At 36.3% G+C, this 22,524-nt stretch overlaps 1 protein-coding gene across 2 annotated transcripts; it reads left to right on the forward strand.

The window, feature by feature from the left end:
• Positions 1–672: 672 nt before the first annotated feature.
• LOC125272564 (cytochrome P450 4V2) lies at positions 673–18,651 on the forward strand. Of its 2 annotated transcripts, none has more exons than XM_048197487.1 (11): positions 673–931; positions 5,897–6,009; positions 8,123–8,208; positions 8,387–8,577; positions 9,260–9,329; positions 13,932–14,058; positions 14,150–14,323; positions 14,411–14,513; positions 14,638–14,772; positions 17,721–17,900; positions 18,002–18,651. In XM_048197487.1, the coding sequence occupies exons 1-11, from the start codon at positions 739–741 to the stop codon at positions 18,163–18,165; spliced, it is 1,536 nt and encodes a 511-aa protein (XP_048053444.1). In that variant the 5' UTR covers positions 673–738; the 3' UTR covers positions 18,166–18,651. The 2 variants fall into 2 exon arrangements, with proteins under 2 accessions (XP_048053444.1, XP_048053443.1); XM_048197486.1 differs by lacking the exon at positions 673–931 and adding an exon at positions 5,008–5,247.
• The last annotated feature ends 3,873 nt before the right edge of the window (positions 18,652–22,524 follow it).

The raw sequence follows: 22,524 nt of genomic DNA on the forward strand, positions 1-22,524 counted from the left end.
ATCAAGGAACTAAAAATTTATCAGTTTTTATCATTAACTTAATTTTTCCTCATGAGTTTATTAATAGTTTTAAGTCCAACAAAATACACCAGAGGGGGATACGTTTTTGTAAGTTGAATAGTTTTGGCATGTTGGCAGGTACTAATTATTTTATTGTTTCAGACTGAGAAGGGGTAATTAGAAAAAAAAAACTGATAAATGTTGCACGTTGTTTGTATTGTATTGTATTGTATAAGTGATAATGCTAAACACTGTAAATGTCAATGTTGTGGCTAAAAAGCTTGTATGAGTATTTTAGAATACCAACTTTTTTTTTTTTTTTTTTTTTGTACAATGCAGCCACCTAGTGGTCATTTCATTTGTTTACTTGGTAGATTTTTATTTTTGTCTGTTTCTCTAGGCACATGCTTTGAAATTCAAAAATGCTACTTAACATTTAATTCATATATATATATATATATATATATATATATATATATATATATATATATATATATATATATATATATATATATGTGTGTGTATACAGATGTTTTTTTTTTCCATGAAAGATTAAAAAAAAAAAAATTGTGGTCAAATGCTTGTGCAGAATAAACAACAAACAAATACGTTTTGTGTATTTGAAAACCTAAGCACGTCCTATGTCTTAAGGGGGTGTAGCCTACCACATTTTCAAGTCATTTAACAGGCGAGGAGCTCTGAAAACCCATTACACTACACATTTAACAAAACATCAAAATGAATGTGGAAGTTGGTGGACTGTTGAACGGATTGTTAATTTTTGTCTCACTTTTATTGGTACTGATTTTCACAACCTATCAGTTGCTTAAAGATTATTTGCATAAATGGAGAGAACTAAAACCTGTACCCGGGATTAGTCCAACTTACCCATTCCTAGGCAACGCGCTCAACTTTAAGTCTAACAGAAGAGGTAAGTGCAAACGATACGATTATTACCGTTACAGGATATAATATAAATAAAGTAGGCCTATAATATAATAATTTAGTAGTAATAGTAATAATAATTTAGCTAGTTTAGTTCATTCTAACATTATTTAAAATGGTACATTTAAAAATAAATAGTTTACCATTTATGATAAACATGTACGAATGGTTAAAACAAATAAACCAACAAACCATGTCATGATGGTTCCATGTCATGGAATGCGCTTGTCTGTCCCTGGCGACCCAACAGGACTTTCACGAGGACAATGCCTCCCTCTTGCGCAGAGCTGAATAACTGCAACTATGATGGCCGTATCCTGGCAACCTAGAACTTTCTTTTGTCATGTTTTAATGACGGAGGAAAATTATATGATAGCATTACATAGCTACCCAAACTTCACGTTATGCTTAACATGCACGTAGATAGATAAACTATATCAATATTTGAATACAGTATTCACACATTAGATATTAAATCCAGACACCCTCTCAGAGTTACTAACAGCCACAACTTTATCAAGTTTTAAAATTTCACAATCGTCTCAACACGAAAAAGAAGTGAAAATGATTAATTGTAAAACTGCTGCCATATACAGTGAAGTAGGCTATGTTCTCAGTGTTTTTGCATCTGCTGCTCTCTTTTCTAATATGCTTTTGAAATAGAGCAAAGGCCTATAGGTATTGTATTTAGGGTATAGGTATTTAGGCCTATCTTTTTTACCATGCAAGAAAGCATGTGCGCAGTTTTGTGATTACCTAATCATTATTGTGGCTGTTCATTTCTCTTTAATTAATTTTTAAAAAGGTATACTTATAAATCTAGAAATATAAATGAGATCTCATTTGGCAAGAACCCAAATATGTTTCCATATTTGTATGGAAGTAAAATAATGCCATATGTTTTTGAAACAAAAAGCATATTTAATTGCACTACTTATATATTTTATTTCGCGTCCACAAATGACATGGTTCAAACATTTTACATCTGGGAACTACAGGGAAAGCAGTAGAGTACCGAGCATAATCTCCATCTGCTGTTAGTCGACCTCACCAACAGGTGGTGCAAGCGTGTGTTGACAAAGAGCAGAGCAACAGTTTAAACGGATTTACATTAACGGAGCAAGCAGTAAGTGCATGTGTGATGATTATCAGGACAGTATATATGCAGAAAAGCTGATAAAGAGACAAATGTTGTTTACATTTAATTCAATGTCTTTACTGTTAATTTCCCTGTGTAGCCTACATCTAAGCAGCTTTCTCTACAGATTATGCTTGGTACTCTACTGCTTTTCCTGCAGTTCCCGGATGTGAAATGTTGAAAATTGAACCACTGAATTTGTTGATGCAAAATAAAATGGACCGAAAATTGCCTGCTGAATATTATAGGTTGTATTTTTAAACAAAATTAATATTTTGGAAGTGAAATCTGTATGGTGAATATGGATTATTGCATTTTTAACAATGAAAATGTGTGAAATGTTTTGAATTGAAATATTTACAGCTTTAAACATACAACCATGCTGAATTTCAGCCCATAAAAATGCAAGCCCTAAAAATACAATACAAGGCGCCTGCGCAATCTGATAAAATTTAATAAAATAAAGATATAGAGTGTCACAAAAACGAGCATCACAATTTTTTTTTCTTTTTTTAATCTGTTAATTATTTCAATGAAATATATGTCGTGTAGTTATTCCTTTTATGTTTATTCAGTTTTTCTCGGTTCACAGAGGCGCTGAAGATGATGTATGACAATGTATGAATCCTCATGTTCTTTTGTTTATGCTGCTATTTGCACATGTAAAGCTAAACCCCTGAAAAACATTATTGTATGGTATTTTAAAGGGTCCACAAACACTCATCTATTCTTATTTAATTTAATTTAATTTTAATTTGACATTCTAACGGCTTTGACATTATGACCGACTAATGACCTTTGGCTGTTTGTCAGGAAAATAATCAAAATGATCAAAATGCTCTCATTACAATTCTCCACCAGATTTACAATGATGCACGCAAGTTGGCTGAACATCTGATGCATATACTTAACTGCAAACACTTCAGGATTTTTGAAGACGTCATCTGGTTGGTTGAATTCTACAGGATGTCCGGGAGATGTGTGTGTCGCGTTCTTTAACGGTCTGCCTGGAACAAATGCCGTGATGGAAAAGTGCAAGGAAAAAAAGTTGTATTTACAATTGTGGCAACGAGCACTTTCCAGTATCAACTAAACTATAATCTACAAATCAGCAACAATGCAGAAAAAAGCACACAGCAGTGAAGGGGTGAAAATCTAAAATAGCTTGAGAATGTCTAAATATATTTCCAAATCTAAAAACGACTATAAAATTTACGAGCCTCTTTATATAGAACTGTATAAGAGTTTAGTGGTTACACCATGGCATTACAGATGTTTTTCTTTTTTTACTCCCACACTAATCTGCCTTCAAAAATTGGATTTTAAAGGCTTGTCTCTATTTTAACTTGAAATACAGCTTTAATTGGAAAAAAAAAAAAAAAAAAAAAAAAAAAAAAAATGTAGGGGATTTTTGCAGTTAAAGGACCAGATATGATAAATTAACACCAGGAGTCAAAGTAAAAAAAAAAAAATGAAGAAAATTTTACTGAAGAATAGTTTGCAGTTTCATCAGCAGAAGTCAGCTTAAACACTCATAATGAGTTAGTAGGCCATTTTGCTTACACATTCAAAACAGCAGCAATTAAACTCTAACAGAGTTCACTAACTACGTCATTACTTAAGGTTGAATGATTGTTGATTGGTTAAGAAATAGATAAACTAGATAAAATGTCCACACATGAAGCATATCTCCATCAATTATTCGGATGATACCAGGACTCTGGTAGGCACGGAGTGACCTAGGTCCCAGATATGTGTTTCTGGGTGCCAGTTGTTCATCTTTCACCAATATTGGTCTGCAACAATAATACCAGCACACATACACAGATGCATAGCTTCTTCAAGGTTGAAGTTGGCCGAACAGGATACTTCCCCATAACAGACTGATAACATGTTCTCACTCACAGTAAGAGGTACAGACACTGAAGTGATTGAAGATTGAAAAGTAAAATAAATGCTTTAACATATGCTAAAGAGGTCATTCAAATCATTTAATATTTAGAAGGATGAATATTGATTAATAACTTGATTATAAATCATTAAAAGGTATATATTGAAGCAGCAGCAGCATATTCACCCTATTCACTTTCAATGGGAAAACAATTATCATAATTATTGCATAAATATTACTTAGTAACATAAACTTATATCAAAATACAAAATAAAAAAGAAAAATATTATTGAACAAAAATATATTACATGGATTTTTTCTGGGGGAAAAAAATAAGTTACATTTCAGGTGTTCGGTGTTCGCTTTTGACCGTGAACAACACAAGTGTGACTCCCAAGTGAACATCACCAGAGGGTTAAAACGAACTCTGGTGGGACTGCTCTGTAAGTGCGGTTCAATTTAATGTATGACCACTGCCATCCGAACAATGGTGCGCACCAAACAAGCGGACCAAGACTCCTGAAAAGATGGGTCTCGGCCTGCTTACAAACAAAAACTCTGGTGCGGTTTGACTGAAATATGAACACAACACAAACCAAAAACTTCTAAACAAACAAAAAATAGGACATGATGTCACACAGATGCAAACCTAAAAAGGACAGAATGCTCAAGCATACTGGTTTTTCTCATGATAGGAGCTACGTTGCCCTTGCCCATTAGTTTGTTACAGATACCCTCTGTACGAATCGGTTGTTCATCATGGCTGCTTCTGGCAGATCTCTACAAATTATTATAAGACTTGTCTATTGTCATTCATTCCAAACATGCTTCTACAGTATGTGTCAGTTGTACTTTCTACTTTCTATTGTAGTCCTTCCAATAATTCCCATTGGGAATTTCTTAATTTCAGAGGACATTTTGATTTTGAACTGTTATGCACTGCTTTAGCAATTTCAGTGGGTTGTAACAGCACTTGCAGAATTATTGTCAGGATGATCCAAAGTCCAGCAGATTCACTATAAACTGGAGAGCTGATAGTGACAGAGACACAGGCGACTCATTGTGCATCTCGCTCTCAAGATGGTCGTGTTTGTCGGTGTGTATACTTTTGGGTTTGTGGCCGCGACAGTATGCGTTGTTCTCTTGACATATATCACCTACCAGCTGCTGAAAAACTACTTTCACAACTGGAAAGAGATGAAGCCCATCCCGAGCATTGGAAACACATATCCATTTATTGGGAATGCGCTGCAGTTTAAATCGAACGCGGGAGGTAAGAGGAGATTTATATCGGTCCATTTTCCTTTAGCCCCTGCATCTTTAGGTCGTTTACTTTAATCTGCTTTAACCTGGCCAATAAAAATACAAACATAATTTATACATTACATTTCAAAATAAATTAAGAGCAACCAAATGAGTAATTGATAAGACGTCAAGTAATGAAGCTGTACTGTCCACTGTAATATGCTAAAATGTTTTAATTATTGTATTGTATTTAATGATACTAGAGTACTATAGAGTACTACTACAATACTAAAGTATTATTACTATTGTATTTTAAAAATAATCTCAATTCGATTTCAATTCAGACAGATCACTGTAGCAAATTAATCAGCCACATTTGCCAGTTTCAAAAATATTCCTGATGTGTGTGTGTGTGTGGTGGTGGTGGTGGGGAGGGGGGGGGATAAAAGAAGTGATAACCAGTCAAAACATCTAATATTTACAGTTTCCCTCACCATATTTTAAAAGTAAGCCTGACAACATTCCTATATGACAACTGCCCCCAGTCTCTATACATTTTAAGATAAAAAGTTCATGTCCATGATATTGTCAACAATGTCAGTTGCACTTGACTTAAAGTAACCCTTCAAATGCATTCAAACTCAGTTTTGAGTAAAAAAGTTGAAACTGTCTTTCAGATTTCTTTTGTCAGTTGGTTGGCTACACAAAGGAATTCCAGAATTCTCCTCTGCTTAAAGTATGGATTGGACCTGTCCCATTTCTCATCTTATTCCATGCTGAGACTGTTGAGGTATTGTCCACTTGCATGTAGACAGAAAGACACACACACACACACACACACACACACACACACACACACACACACACACACTGATGATCAGAGTCTCTGGCCTAGAATCAGTATATTTCATAATATGTGCGAATTTTTGAAGATGAAGTTAACCTTGGTGAGTGAACTTATCTGACGGCACAACAAAGTTGATAAGTATGCATTAAAGGTCCCATTCTTCGTGATCCCATGTTTCCAACTTTAGTTAGTGTGTAATGTTGTTGTTAGAGTATAAATAAAATCTGTAAAATTTTAAAGCTCAAAGTTCAATGCCAAGCGAGATATTTTATTTAACAGAAATAGCCTACAATGAACGGCCTGTTTGGACTACATCCCTCTACTTCCTTCTTTAATGACGTCACTAAAACTGTGTTTTGACTAACCTCCGCCCACAGGAATACACAAAAAAGGGGGCGTGGTCTTGTTGCGCTCCCACGGAGAAGAGCAAGAGTTGCGTTTGTAAAGTGTGTTTGTCGCCATGTCGTCGAAACGCTGTTATTTTCATCCCGCAGTCCAATCACCTTTGTTTGGCCTTCCCAGGGACGCTGTACTTAGAAATCAGTGGTTACAATTTATGTTTAACTCGGTTCCCGAAAATTATAATCCACGTTAAACTATGTGCAGCACATTTTACTGAGGACAGCTTCCTCAATCTCAGTCAGTTTAATGCCGGATTCGCACAAAGATTATTTTTGAAAGATGGAGCAGTTCCCTCTTTGTCTGGAGAAGGCGTTGTTTGTGGACCACAACCGGTAAGTGCATTTTATTATTTACGTTGGTGCGTTTAACAGTTTCTGTAACTTATCACACAAAGGGCAACGCTGTTTAGCTTTGTTAACTAGATGGCAATTGAAACTTATCCGACCAAAACTTTTAAAAAGTGTAGTAATTCAACCGGACACCATCGATTGTTGGTGTTTGTTATGATCAGTTTAAATTATTTGTTGATTATATCTGTTGTTTACTGTTTAACCACATGCTGGTTTAGCTGCAGCCACGCGAATCATTGTTCTATGTTTAGGCCTATGTAACGTTACCTACTGTAAATAAACCGCTTACCATTGTGACACATCCTGTAAAAGACGTGTTTGCACAGGTTCTACTCGATCCTCTTCATCTATGTTCTCCGGGTCTGATTCCGGCTCAAATTGATAGGGTTAAATTAAAGACGTGTTTACAATAACACTGAGCGCGTGCATCTCCCCGTTATGGTAAGAGGCGTGACCTTTCCGGGCAAGGAGCGCTAAGCTGCTGTCAAATCACAACACAGGAACCGCTGGCACAATCAGAACTCGTTACGTATGTCTGAAGGAGGGACTTCATAGAACAAGGAAGTCATCAGCCCGTTTTTATGACAGTGGAAACAGCGGTATACAGATAAGTAAATTATGTGAAAAATACTGTGTTTTTTTACACGCGAAACATGAACACATGTTATATTGCACACTATAAACACAATCAAAGCTTCAAAAACCACGAAGAACGGGACCTTTAAATATCAGGAAAAGATAATTTATGTATGTTATCTATCTATGTACAAAGAAAGACATATGGTGTTAAAGTTCAGAAGAGAATATTCAGAGAATTTCCAGTAAAATATTAAGGTCCTACATGGTAAAGTGTAAATAGATTCACTGTGTACCAAAGACACACATATCAGCAACAGGATAAGAAAAATGTTTAAACAGATTATAGATTAGTTTTGGGTTCTGGATCAGAGGAACCATTATTTCAGTTAATTTCAGCAGCCATTAGTGCAAAGTAGATTCAAAATGCAAGGAACAAAATACAGTAAAAATCTAGTTTAAAATAATCTCAGGATACTTTGTTTGCTGTTAAAATAGTCTCACACTTGTGAAACTAGTCTAATGACAGTCTTTCGGGAACTTAATGCAAAATTCAAAATGTTGCTTAATTTTATATTGCTAACAAAATGCTTACATTGCAGACAACTCATGAATACTCAATATATCTTCTAACCCTGTGGTAACACTAATGCAAGTTTAATTACAAAGTTTCACAAGTCCTCACTTGTTTTATATGTTGTTTTTGGAAAAATGTTCCACTTATACAGACAGTGCTGAACAACCCCATTCACATGGACAAGGCCTACGCATACAAATTTCTGCACCCATGGCTGGGAACAGGATTGCTCACCAGGTAAACTAACTTAATCTTAATTAAAATGTAGACATCTTATTATTGTCCCTTTGCAAATAATTATCAAATTATCCATAAAGAAGATTAGTGAATATTCATAATGAAATATATATACATTAATTTCAAATAAAGTATACTGTATCTGTCTAAAATCCCCTTTTATTTTTCCTTCTCTTAGTACTGGGGATAAGTGGAGGCGCAGACGTAAGATGCTGACTCCAACATTTCATTTCTCTATACTAACTGAGTTCCTTGAGGTGATGAATGAGCAGGCGGAGGTGCTCATAGAGAAACTAGAGAAGCAAGCTGGAAAAGGACCTTTCAACTGCTTTAACCACATCACTCTCTGCGCCCTTGACATCATCTGTGGTTTGTGTGATTTTCTGAGTGCAGTTTAACCTCTGGCAATGTACACTTTAACCTTAACCTGTTAACTGTCACCCCTCTTTTTAAACATAGATCTGAAAGAACACTAGCAGATCACTGCAGAAGTGAAAGCACTTCAAGTTTACTGTAAAACAAATGTACAAACTAAATGGTTTTTTTATACAAAATATATATTTTACAAAATAATTTGGACTCACTAGAAAATCAAAGCCATGTCTAACCAAGTTATGACCCGAACTGATAGTTGATAGCACAAAAATTGAGCCTGCTAAAAGGTTTTAAATTACAGTTTGCATGGTAATGCAATGCCCAACTTCAAAACTGTTTTCATAGGATGAATTTCAAGTAAGGCTTCAAATGATACCTTAATTATGATGATCACTCAAATAGGTGATAGGCAATAAAGTCAATAAAAAAGGGCCCCAAGTTTCATGCTACCAGGACACTGACAGTTAACAGGCGATAGGTACTGACAGTCTGATATGTATGCTTCAGGGTTGATCATTTACAAATACATTTTGGACTGATGTTAGACACAACTAATTGACACATTTTTTGTGTGTTTATGGTGGTTTTAGCTTTTAGTGTTGATGACAATGTGAAATAATTGTTCGAGGATGTGGGGCAAGGGACAAATTTCAAAACAGATCTTGTTGCGTTTCAGAGACTGCCATGGGAAAGAAGATCTATGCACAGAGCAACTTTGACTCTGAGTATGTGCGCAGTGTGTACAAGTAAGTGTGTTTATTTTTTATTATTATTATTATTTTTTTAAAATTTATTATTAGTGTTAAAAGATTAGTTCACTTTCAAAAAACATTTTCCTGATAATTTATTTACCCCCATGTCATCCAAGATGTTCATGTCTTTCTTTCTTCAGTCGAAAAGAAATTAAGGTTTTTGATGAAAACTTTTCAGGATTATTCCCCTTATAGTGGACTTCAATGGTCTCCAAACGGTTGACAGTTTCAGTGCAGCTTCAAAGGGCTTTAAACGATACCAGACGAGGAATAAGGGTCTTATCTAGGGAAACGATTGGTCATTTTTGAAACAAAATACAACTCTATGTGCTTTATAAACACAAACGATCGCCTTGCACGTGCTTCCGCTTTCCGTATACTTCAAAAAGCTTACGCTGTATGTCCTACGCCTTCCCTATTCTACTTACGGAAAAAAAAAACAGAACTGGTTCCGTGTTCGTTGTAAGTTGTAAGTAAATCATCAGGAAAATTTTATTTGAAAGTGGACATATAAGTCAGGGACATATAAGGTGGATACTAGAGAGATATAGGACCGTCCATCTGAGTACAAATCAATACTGGTTTGTAACTGTGCAAATGACTATGTGTATTTATCTGGGTTGACGAGGTCGCTTTTATTCCTCGTCATGTTTGTTTGAATAGAGTAAAGGCCATGCAACAGATTACCGTGTTTTTATCAAATAGTCTGCAGTCAGTGCTCTAAAAGTTTCAAAACACTTCAAACACTCTAAAGCCGCGGTCACTAGACTTTGAATGTGCAAAATATCTTCAGATTAGGGATGTATATACTGATATGAAGTATCAATATATCGATACTGACGTTATCGAAAGTAACGATACTCAGATAAAAATATCGATACTAAGGTGTGTTTTTTTTGTTATTTTGTTTATTTAACAATAAATTGAATGCATACAATATGCATTGAATTGGACAAATAACCTATGTCAGTGAATAATTATGTAGTAGAACTATTTCCTGCTCATCTGAACATACGCAAATGTTGCAAGTCAGAACCAATCAATCACAGAAAGTGTTCACTCACTGCCGACACTACATTCAAACAGGGCTGCGTTTAGTATTGTAAGAAACCATTGATGCTTTTGGGAAACGCAGCCCAGAACAATGCTTAACATAAGAGAAAAACATATGTTATTTCACAATAAACAAAATGAAATAGTAGCCTACATAGTTTGTGCAATTACATTTTTTTAAACTTAACATTAAGGGCCCTATAATACACCCGGCGCAATGCGACGCAAGGCGCAGCGCAAGTGTGTTTGCTAGTTTGCGTCTGGCGCCGTTCGCGTTTTCCCGTTCAGCGCCACGTCCTTAAATTAGTAAATGCATTTGCGCCAGTTAGTGCGCCCATGGGCGTGTTGGTCTAAAAAAGAGGTGTGTTCAGGCGCATTGCTATTTTAAGGAGCTGAAAATAGACTGCGCTATAGACCAACTCAAACCTGGTTTAAAGTCTAAAGTCAATGACGCAATATTTTTTTGTTAGAGCGCGTTGGTAGAAACTGCACCTCTGGGCGCGTCCACAGTGCGCGTTGACTTTGCTTATTACACACAGGGATACGCATCACACAAACATGCCAAATATTAAAAACAAAAGGATTACAGTGTAAAAGAATATTATTGTGTACATAAATATAAAAATGTAATGATGAATAGTCATTGCGTGTATTAGAATTAGGCTACCTATTTTCAATTCAGCCTATTACTACTTATAATGATGAACGAAATTGGCTAATTAATTGAACAATCGTGCCAATACACACACATATATATTAACTGACTCATCGCGTGTACGCCATGTAAATAGCAATCCGCCATGGCGCGAGCGCATCTCGCTCTTAAAGGGAATGGGAGATGACTCTCTGATTGGTTTATTGAACGTTACGCCCATTACTCATTAAGAGAATAGGGACAACCCATTTCAAAAATGCGCCCCGGCGCACTGACGGTTTTTCCGTCGTTAAAATAGCAAAAGTGGATTTGGACACGCCCTGAGTGCACCTGCTCCGTGCGCTTTACACTTTGCGTTTAGATCGTTAAAATAGGGCCCTAAAAGTTCATATTGATGTCATCATCATCATCATCATCATCATCAGTCAGCTGCAAATATTTGTGGTTTGCAGGCATCAACAATCTTTTTCCAATCCATTCTGTTTCTTGCTGCTGTTCTCATTTCGTCAACTGATGGTGGTATCTCACTGTTCATCAATTTGCCTATGTACTGCGGGTAGAGAAGTTTTGGTTTACCATGCTTTCTTCGCCGTGTCTTTCGATTGGTTGGTAGAGAACATACTTGTTGATCAGCTCTCCGCAGTTGCATCTAGAGGTCTAGCGGGTCAGTACCGATCGTTTGGTATATCACTGCGTTTGAGACTTTGTCCATGCGCTTGATGTTGAGCATTACTCTGTAGCAGTTGGTGGCAAAACTGTTGAGGCTTTGTTTGAGCTTCTCTGTTATAATCCAGCTTTCGCAACCGTACAGAAGTATTGATAGGCAGCTGCTTGGAAAATGTTTGTTTTGAGACGGATGGGAAGGTTCTTTGAGCAAAATATGTCCTTAATTTTCCAGAAGGCTGCCCATGCTAGGGCCTTTCTTGTGCTGATGTCGGTTTCCCTCGACTTGACCTTTGATCCCAGGTACTTGAAGTTGTTGACCCACTCAATCATTTGGAGGTCATCGTAAAACGTATCTTTCTCTGAGTCGCATTTGTCCTCGGTTGGTGCATAGGCTATTACTATTGTTGTTGCTGGATTGCTGTTGATGTTGTTTTTGCCTTCGAATGACCGTTGCATTATCGAGAGCATTTGCATGCCTTGTCATAGGCTGAGATCTCTGGTGAGATTTCAAGCAGTGACCAAACGAAAATGAGTTTATGTTGCCCGGAATGGGTGCTTCTTTTGTTTATTTCAGAATCATTGAGGGTTTTTACTTAAATTCGGGTGATTAGCCCTGGATTTGAAACCTGGTGCAAGGTAGGGACTGGCTGTACTGGTTGCACCAACGGTAGCAGATTTGGTTCTGCGAAAAATCCGGCCAGACATTAAATTGATATTCTATTCTGTAACTAATGTTGATACACTATCAGAATACAAAGGTTGCATTTTAAGGGTGCAACAGCCTGTCACTGGCAGTCCCTAAAGATAATGAACCATTACTACAGTGACCATATGGTTACCACTACAAGTAAAAATTTTAAACACGTATAAACAAAAATATAATTTAATAAATTGCAATTAAGGTATACTGAATGTAAAAATACGTTTCAAATATAATGTTAAGTGGGTATCATTAACTATTTTACTCAATTCAATTCAATTTTAATTCAACAATTTAAGAAATTTTAAAATCTATAAATTCAGATTAGAGATATCTTAACGGTATCAATATCAGCGATATTGGCCTTGAAAGTATCGGTATCATATCGAAAACAAAAAAAGTGGTATTGCCCATCCCTACTTCGGATGGTGTAACGGTTGTGATGTGATGTCATGGTCTACAGGGTCTTTTTTATAAACATGAATTCAACATATAACTTAAAGTAATACCTTCAAAATGTAAAAAATATAGAACATACTCGACTTTACTGCAAAAATATAATTCTTTTAATTCAGCCAAGAGGTCATGCCGTGACGAATTGATTTTCTACTGGTTGCACGTCTTCACATGATGCGAATTCGCAGGTCAGAGTTCACAAATCTTGGACTTTGGAACGCAGCGAAATGCGAATTTTTTTCACACGAGCTTGCGTTTCCGGTCTGACGCATTCATATGCATTTGAATGGAAGTCAATGGAATGAAAAGTGCAGTGTGACCGCCCTTTAACTTAAATTATTAAATAATTTTACATATAATGAATATAAAATTATTTTTTTTCCATTTTTTGAATCCAAGTTCTTTAATCCAAGGTAGCCTGCTTGTGGCAAGGTTAGTTGATAAGGGAAGAAGGAGGTGGGAATGCGAACATTTTACACACTTTAATAATAAAATAAACAAACACAAAATAAAAGTAAAGCAGCAGCCCCTCACAGATGGTTGCTGCACAACCATAAACAAAACACAACGTAAAGTCCAGGCCTGATCCTTCTCTTCCTTCACTGTCACCGCTCCTCCTTTTATCCTTCCGAGCTCCTCTGTGAATAATTTGAGGCCGATGCGGAGCACTTATCAACACCCGTGCCACCGCTCTCCACTCTCACGGCTCTTAGCCCTGTCCTGCCCACCACAGTGCTATTCTAATCAGTCCATGGACCCTTGATATGCATGATAGTGTTTCCACGACCTTCTAAAAGAGGTAAAATATATTGAGAGATTTATTATTGGTGTGGCCATCACCCCCTTAGCCGTTATATTAGTAACACCCTTGCAGTAGTGTTAATTTGTTTTTTGTAATTTATTGCCAAGGTACAAGACAAATTTTACCACTATACATGTATATTAATTAAAAAATAAAATGAAACTTTACTAGATTTGCTATGTTGAGAATTGTGGAAACACGTCATCACAGTCTGGGAAAAGGGTTCAGTGCTTGCAAGTCTCTTTTTTATTCTCATTGTTTCAGAATGAGTGACATAATCACCAGGCGTCAGAGGATGCCCTGGTACTGGCCTGACTTTGTGTATAACTATTTTGGTGAAGGCAGAGAACACAACCGTAGTCTGAAGATCCTCCACTCCTTCACAGAGAGCGTGAGTATCAATGTGATATCTGTCCACATTAATTCTGGTCAAGGCTGCATTCTGATTGCCTGTGTTTTTTTGTTTTTTCCCTGTCACACAGGTGATTTATGAGAGGGCGGAGTACATCCACTACATTGAGTCCGACAGTGAATCAGATCAGGGGATGAAAAAAAGACGGGCTTTCTTGGACATGCTGTTGAAAACAACAGATGAGGATGGGAAAAAGTTAACTCACAAAGATATCCAGGAGGAAGTGGACACCTTTATGTTTGAGGCAGGAACTGTTACAATATATTCATGTTAGAGTGCTGTTATATACTGATGGCATGATTCCAATTAGCATTTTTGCAACATTTTGCAGGGTCATGACACTACAGCGGCTGCCATGAACTGGGCCATACACTTGTTAGGTTCCCATCCTGAAGTCCAAAGAAAGGCACAACAAGAACTATTTGAGGTTTTTGGTGTGTTAAGCCCAATTGTGCTTCGTATTATGCAGTTAAACTCCTAGAATAGTTGAAACTTTGTTGTGAGCCTGAAACAGCTTGGAACCCATTTTAACAATTTTGCTATGTGTGTGTGTGTCAGGAGAGTCTGAGAGGCCTGTTAACACAGAGGATCTGAAGAAACTGCGTTATCTGGAGTGTGTGATAAAGGAGTCTCTGCGTCTCTTCCCCTCTGTTCCATTTTTTGCCCGAACCATCTGCGAGGATACACAGATCAGTGAGTTTCTTCTATTAGTCTTCTCACATATTCATTAATTCTTTAAGTCATGCATGCATTGAGTATTTCATTAATTTACACTGTTTAGTATCTTTTTTGTGTGTCCATTTTGCCCAGTCTATCCATCGGTTAATAAAATAAATTCAGCATGAAAGTTTTTTTTTTTTTCCGTTGAAACTGAGGTCTTTTCATCCCTATTGTGATGTATACCAGAGTGAAACGGCTTCTCAAACAAGACAAAATATAGTACAAGACTTAATTTTGTCCATCTGGAATTGACTGGATGGTTGAGGTTAGCTATTGCTGTGATCTCATGTGAGTGACAGGTTGTCCCACGCTCGCACCAGTAAACTTGTCAGAAAAGATATGACATTGCAAGAGGGAGGGGAAGTTATTTTGACTGAGGATTATGAGGGCATAATCTTTTGCTTTCCACTGAAGAAAATAACAGCATACATGTTTGAAGCAACATTAATATCATTATAATTATATTCATAATTATATAAATTATATTCTAAATTATATAATTATAATCTCTTGGTGAGCTTTTTCGGTAACACCGCCGTTACTTTTTTCAGTAACGAGTAATCAAACAAATTACTTTTTCTCCCGATACAACGCCGTTACCGTTACTGGCAAAAAAAAATGCCGCGTTACTATAATTGAGCTCAGTTATGCAGTTTTCATCTCTCTCTCAGCCATATAGGACCTGCAAAGATTTTTCTCTGGTGTGTGCTGCAGTTAGTAATAGCCTACACAAATATAGGCTAATTTTAAACTGATAATAATGAACGATGCTCTGTGTGTGTCTGTGAGCATGCGAGCTGAGCGTGAGCTCAAAGCAGAATACCCTTTGTGACATGCAGAATACCTATATGTGAAATAAGTTTTTCTAGTCGACTAGTAGTTATTAATTTAAGCCGTTAGTTGACTAATCAGATTTATATTAATTTAATTTCTTAAATACTGGAGCGAATAAACCATAATAATGAGCGTTTATGTAATATAGGCTATATAGCACTCAAGCGCACGCATAACGCTTGCCATAAAGAACCGGCAAAAGTAATAATTATGAATGTGACCAAATCAGCAAGGAGATTTAAATTGTTTATTAATAAAGTAATGTTGTCTTAATCAGTGTCGGCTGCGAAGATGTTGACATTGCTGACTCTCATCATCTCCGCATATACTGGACGCGCCTAGAGAGAGAATGTTGGCTACATAATCAGAGTAGCCTATTTCTTTTCGTTTTTAGATATTTCAAGCTTTCTATAGATATTTTTCTCTTGTCTGCGAGGCAAGCAGCCTATAGTTTCGGTTCTCTAGCCTGTAAGACGCGTGCCAGTGATCGCGCCCGCGCCTGCCATGATTATATTGTCTGCTATTTTTGCTTCTTATTTATTAAATCCAGGCAATTGGTTAATGAAACATTGATTAAAATTAAGATACAATTTTTACAAAACGAAATTCACTTTAAAGAAAGGCTTTCTACCAAACAAAACTTAATGAAGTGTTTAAAATCATGTCTGACCCACTCCATGACTCCCGATATATTGCACATCTTATGATGCATCTTACTCATGCTGTTCACTTTTCATAATCAAGTAAATTAATTTAAAACATAACATAGGACTATTTAAACATAAATATGAAACTACATTTTCTTTAATGGCTACAAACACGTAGGCTATTGTACAGTACAGAGAAATTTCATAAGAAAGAGTGGATCATGAGTCACGAGTCGGTTCAAGAATAATTTACTTATAGACTTATATTTAATAATGGGGGCATTCAAGTTATTTGACTTTTTTTTTTTTTTTAAATAACGCAATAGTTACTTTCCCTGGTAATTAGTTACTTTTATAATGATGTAACTCAGTTACTAACTCCGTTACTAGTTGTGAGAAGTAACTAGTAACTATAACTAATTACTTTTTTAAAGTAACGTGCCCAACACTGCATAAGACTGACATGACACCTTCATAATCTTGACATGACACGTGTCATGGATATGAAGGAGGTTTTATGCATGTTTATGACAACTGTCATTAAATGTCATTCGCTCAATTATGTCATTTTTAATGCAAAGATGACATTGTTTGAGATGTCTTTGTTACGACAACTTGACATAAACCAACACATCATAACCTGTCAGTGTCTTTGTCATGACAACTTGACATTAGCAAAACATCATAACCTGTCATAAACATGACATAGCAGATTAATTATCAAACTTAAAAAAACTACTTAGCTTTATGGGTTAACATTACATTACATTATTTTGGTAACATTTCAGTATAGGGAACACATATATAAACGATTAACTATGACTTTTCCCTCAATAAACTCCTAATTTACTGCTTATTGTAGTTAATTGTTAGGTTTAGGTATTGGGTAGGATTAAGAATGTAGAATAAGATCATGCAGAATAAGGCATTAATATGTGCTTTATAAGTACTAATAAATAGCCAATATTTTAGCCATATGAATGCTAATAGTAATAAGCAACTAGTTAAAAGTCCCTAAAATAAAGTGTTACCATTATTTTATAACAGTGTCATCTTTTTTACGAAATTTGAAATTGTCTATTATCTGACCTTCTGTTGGAGGAAACTTAAAGCTAAATGATGTCAAGTTGTCATGACAAAGACACTGACAGGTTATGATGTATTGGTTTATGTCAAGTTGTCATAACCCGGACATCTCAAACAATGTCATCTTTGCATTAAAAATGACATAACTGAGCGAATGACACTTAATGACAGTTGTCATAAACATTCATAAAACCTCCTTCATATTCATGACATGTGTCATGTCATGATTATGAAGATGTCATGTCAGTCTTATGCACACCCCTTCAAGTAAAGTGTTACCGCTTTTTCTTTAAGAAGCTGTAAGGATGGACATCTGACATGATATTTGTGTGCGTGTATGTGTATCTTCTGTAGATGGCTATAAAGTCCCTAAAGGAGCAAATGCCATCGTCATAACTTATGCCCTTCACCGTGACCCACGCTACTTCCCTGACCCTGAAGAGTTCCGTCCTGATCGCTTTCTGCCAGAGAATTGCGTCGGTCGACATCCTTATGCCTTCCTTCCTTTCTCTGCCGGTCTTCGCAACTGCATTGGTGAGACCTACACACAATCATCATAGTACTTTTTAGTGATGTGTTATTCTAGCTTTATATATATATAAAACATAAACCGATTTATCTTTGTGTGTATTCAGGTCAGCGGTTTGCTATAATGGAGGAGAAGGTTATCCTGGCTTTTATTCTGCGCTACTTTAACATAGTGGCATGTCAGAAGAGGGAGGAACTCCGACCACTGGGCGAACTGGTACTGCGACCAGAGCAAGGCATCTGGATCACATTGGAGCGCAGAAAACGCTAACACACACATAGCTAACCCAGTGTTATGAGAATTCGTATGAAATGGCAAAATTCTACACCATATGATTCAAACCTAAATGTAACCATAAAGCCCAACACCTAAACCTACCCATTATTGTTCTAAATAATTCTGGAATAAGATTTTGCCATCTTGTGCGAATTATTATCAGAAGAGTATTAACACACACAATAACACTGACATACATGCACTGGTTTTCAGCAGTGAAACTGTTCTGTAACTGAAAGTTCTACAAAATGATTAAGGACTTTTAAAAAGAAACTAATATGATGAAATTAATAAAATTCTAAAATAAGATTATATACTTAATCCATGCTTAAATTAACGTGGGATTAAATGTTGGCAAATAATTTTTAATGTCTTCTCTGTCTACTTGTAATTTTGCACAAATTAATAACTAAAGATGTAGTAATATTTTGAGAAACAAGATACTAATTATTATAAATACTATTAAATACTATTAAAGCATCTTTATTGTCTCATTTTCATTTTCTGCTTTGAGGTCCTATGTAAAATTTGGTTGGTTTAGTATTTTGCACTTTAGCTGTGAGGGTCATCAACACACAAATACTTAGTCAAACACGCACCATATGGCACATACACCATAAGAATGAAGAATGTTTGATTTCACATGTACATGAATGCTCATACCTCATTCTATAGGTCAACAAAGTCAGCATGAAAAAGTCTGCAATTATGGGACAACTTCAGAATAAATGATGCAGACAATAATGACCTGTGTTGAAAAAGATCAATGGTTTGATCAGAGTCATTAAGGAGAGACAAGAGTCTGGGAATTAATGTCACTCTGCGATGTTTTCAGTTAATGAACAATTATCCAGTGTTCAAAAATGAGTTGCTATCCAAAAAGACATGCAAAGCACTGAATGGTGGTGTATGAAATCATTTAATACATCTACATATCAAAACATGAGTGAATTAACAATTAAATATGCACTCACATGAGTTTTATCCAAAACAGAAATTTAATTTAAATAAAGACTATTTATTAGGTGCACTGAAAGGAATAATATTAATATACATCATCTGTGCACGAGGTAGGGCCTTTAAAACATTAAGCAAGGGCAATCGTTTACGCGATCATCGCGTAAACGATTGGCCCTCTGGCTTGTCAATCACTGCCGTGACATTCCTTGTGAGAGACGTGTGCGGATTGGCCCTCTGACTTGTCAATCACTGCCATGACGTTCCTTGTGAGAGACGAGCGCGGCCGCGCGCTTGTCGCAGAGCTGCCCTCTGTTCCCTATGTTGCCCTTGCTTAACCCCTTTGTATAAAGACATGAACACGTATTTGGGTTTGAAAACTCTTTATTAACCTTGATGTGACAGCGAGGTGGAGAGATGGATCATGCATATACACCTACATACACCTGCAACTAGACTGTTGTGTTCAGACTGGCCACCTGAGCACTAAACCAGTGGACATTTAAACTTTTTTCATAAACTGTGGATTACCTGGGTTGGCATTCATGGGGGGCGGCCATCTTGAATTGAGTAAAAGACCTGAAAAAACTTTCATCATGCTTTTTATACTTTGCCATGTTGCATCATGGGAATGGGAGATACCAAGTGTGTGTGGGGGGGGGGGGGGTGAAGGGGTGAACATTGTTTTATGAGGTTATTGCCCTTGACTTCCTCTAATTTTTGCTGAAATGAAGCTGATAATGGGTTTTATTGTGCTATTTATATTTGTGTATTGAAGGAAATGAGGTTATGTGATCTTTAGTACTTTCCATGTAAAATTATAGTTGAGAAATGGTTGTACCCATGTGTATAAATTCTCACACAATGAAGTGGTCCAGGAGTCTAGGATTGATGTTCAGTGAGGGCAGTAGCTACTGTGGAGTACTTTGATTGTAGTAGTGTTATACCTGACTAAATGTTTTTTATTATTATTATTATTATTATTATTATTTGTTTTTGATTTACATTGAAGAATTTTTTTTTTTTTTCCCCTCTTTGGGAAATTTGTTTTTGTTTGTTTTTGCATCTGTGAGCACTCTGCACTTTACTGGCTTGGGAATGTCCCCAAATAAAAAGGGAAAAACTGGCATTTACCGTCCTCCAGTCATTCATTGAAGAACGTTTGATGGTATCCTAAGTTGATACATTGACAGCGCTCCAGTAACTTTCTACACTCCACAGGCGCCGCATGTGATGTTTTTGTCAGGAGACAGGAGTAACAACTGCCAATCCACTAACACGACACAGCGAATGCCGGTGGTAAACACTCGTGTTCCAATACTCGTGCACGAGTTTTAGGAGGTGTTCCCTCGAAAGGAGGGGGGGTTGTTCTTATGCATGCGCTCATTTCAAAAACTCAGTAACAGTCTTTGGTTTCTCAGTCGACGAAAAGATCCTCTTTATCACCTTTAACTACAGCATCTGGCTGCAAAGGGCATCTTTCTAGATTTGATGGCATTAAAAAAAACTGTTCAGATGAAATATTTTTACGTCCTTAACTAGTTCTGAAATCTTGTTCTCTTACACACATTCAAATATACCCCATGTCGATGAAACGTGGGAACCAATGAATTTTGAGCGCAATTTATTTTACCCCACCTTCTCCTTATATGGCATCGAGGGCGCTCACTGTATATGCTGCGCAAAGTGATTAGTTTAGATAATTTCACTGAATCGGATCTTTGAATCTCGTTCATCAAAACATCATTAGTTCTTTTGTGACATAACTAGCCTATATGTTGTTATTTGTAGTTCTCTTTCAAACATTCGCTTGGTATCTCACAATGGGAATGTCTACGATTTTTATTTTTAATTGGCAAGCTGGATCATATCAATTAATTATAATAATCAAATGTTTTGCATCAAACAATCCTCATATTATCTCTTCACTGGGCACGAGGGCTGTCATAAACGTGGACTGCGATGCACAGCACGTGCATTCTGTGCTATTTTTGGCAAAAGTTAATTGTTACAGAACCCAAGTCAAACCCTAATGACTTTCTTCTCTCTTCAGATATCATCCAATCTAGTCTCTCTCTGTCCTCATTCTTCTCCTCTCTCTGTTCTTTTTCTTCTCATCTGTGTACTTTCTCTTTTTACCCAACCAACAGGCTCCCACAAGACCACTGAGCAGTGAGCACACGTTTTTGGAGCCATTCAACACCCTGACCACCAACTTCCTTTAATGCCCTTATCTTCTGACAAGACATATCTTCTGACAAGAAGATATGAAAAAAAGAAAAAAAAGGAACTATGTGTTTTGGTAGGCTATCATTAGTACAAATAGTAGCCGTGAGCCGTAGTGGTCAGCTCAAGCTGTATTTGTTAAAAAGCCCAGGGCTCCATTTCTTCTTCCTTTCTTTCTTATTATTCATCTCCTGATTTTTCGCTTTCTGTTTGTGCTCAGATGTGTTTGTCTGGTAGTTGTGAGCAGATACAACACAGTGTCCCTCTTGGCTGCAGTTAATTAATTTAATAAAAATAAAAATCTCATGTGGAGGAATATAGATTTAAATAGTAACTTTTAGCCATGCCTGGGGCAACAAAAACGTACAGTTATTATAGCACCCATAATGTGATTGACAGTTGTTATGCTCAGATTGCAAATGAAAAACTGTTCCAATCTAAATTAATTGTGATTTTTGACATGACAGCTAAGGAGTATTAATGTTGTTAATAACGATATTAGTGAGAGTTGCAATATAAAAGGGATGCAGTGAGGTCTTCTGAGCACAGAGGGGTGGTGTTGTTCTTCTTTAAGTGTATTTGCTCATGAACAGAGACAAAATCGCCACAATTAAAGGCACCAGACACATGAATGCGCATGCAAAGCATATGCACTAGACCCTCTGGCAAACTCCAAATTTTGACACAGCAAGAACTCACATTTTTATCAAGATGCAATATCTCTGGTACAAATATTGTAAACAGACTATCTTTGTCTACACTCTAACAATAATACAGTGGCTTTGTAAATATCACAGTAATAAATAGCTACCTTAGTATAATCTCTGAATATCACTTAAGTGATTGTTTGAGTTGGACATACCATCTGCCTAAAATCTAGTTAATTTTGAATAAAATTTATTATTAATCTATTATTTAAGTTTTTCTCACACATTTACAATATATACATTTTTTTTAGGGTTTTTTTTTGTTTTGTTTTGTAGGTTCAAGATATCAAAATCTTTATCTTTATTCCCTGGAACCTCCTCTGGCATACATACAAACATACAGACAGACAGACAGTAAGTTTGGATTCGTTGTCGGATTAGCCTAAATGATCAGACCATTGATTAGAATGTCAGCATGAAAATGATTCGAAAATTCAATAAAGAAGGTATAAAATAACTTACA

Source organism: Megalobrama amblycephala, linkage group LG7 (genome assembly GCF_018812025.1).
Source record: "Megalobrama amblycephala isolate DHTTF-2021 linkage group LG7, ASM1881202v1, whole genome shotgun sequence".
In the NCBI taxonomy this organism is placed as follows: domain Eukaryota; kingdom Metazoa; phylum Chordata; class Actinopteri; order Cypriniformes; family Xenocyprididae; genus Megalobrama; species Megalobrama amblycephala.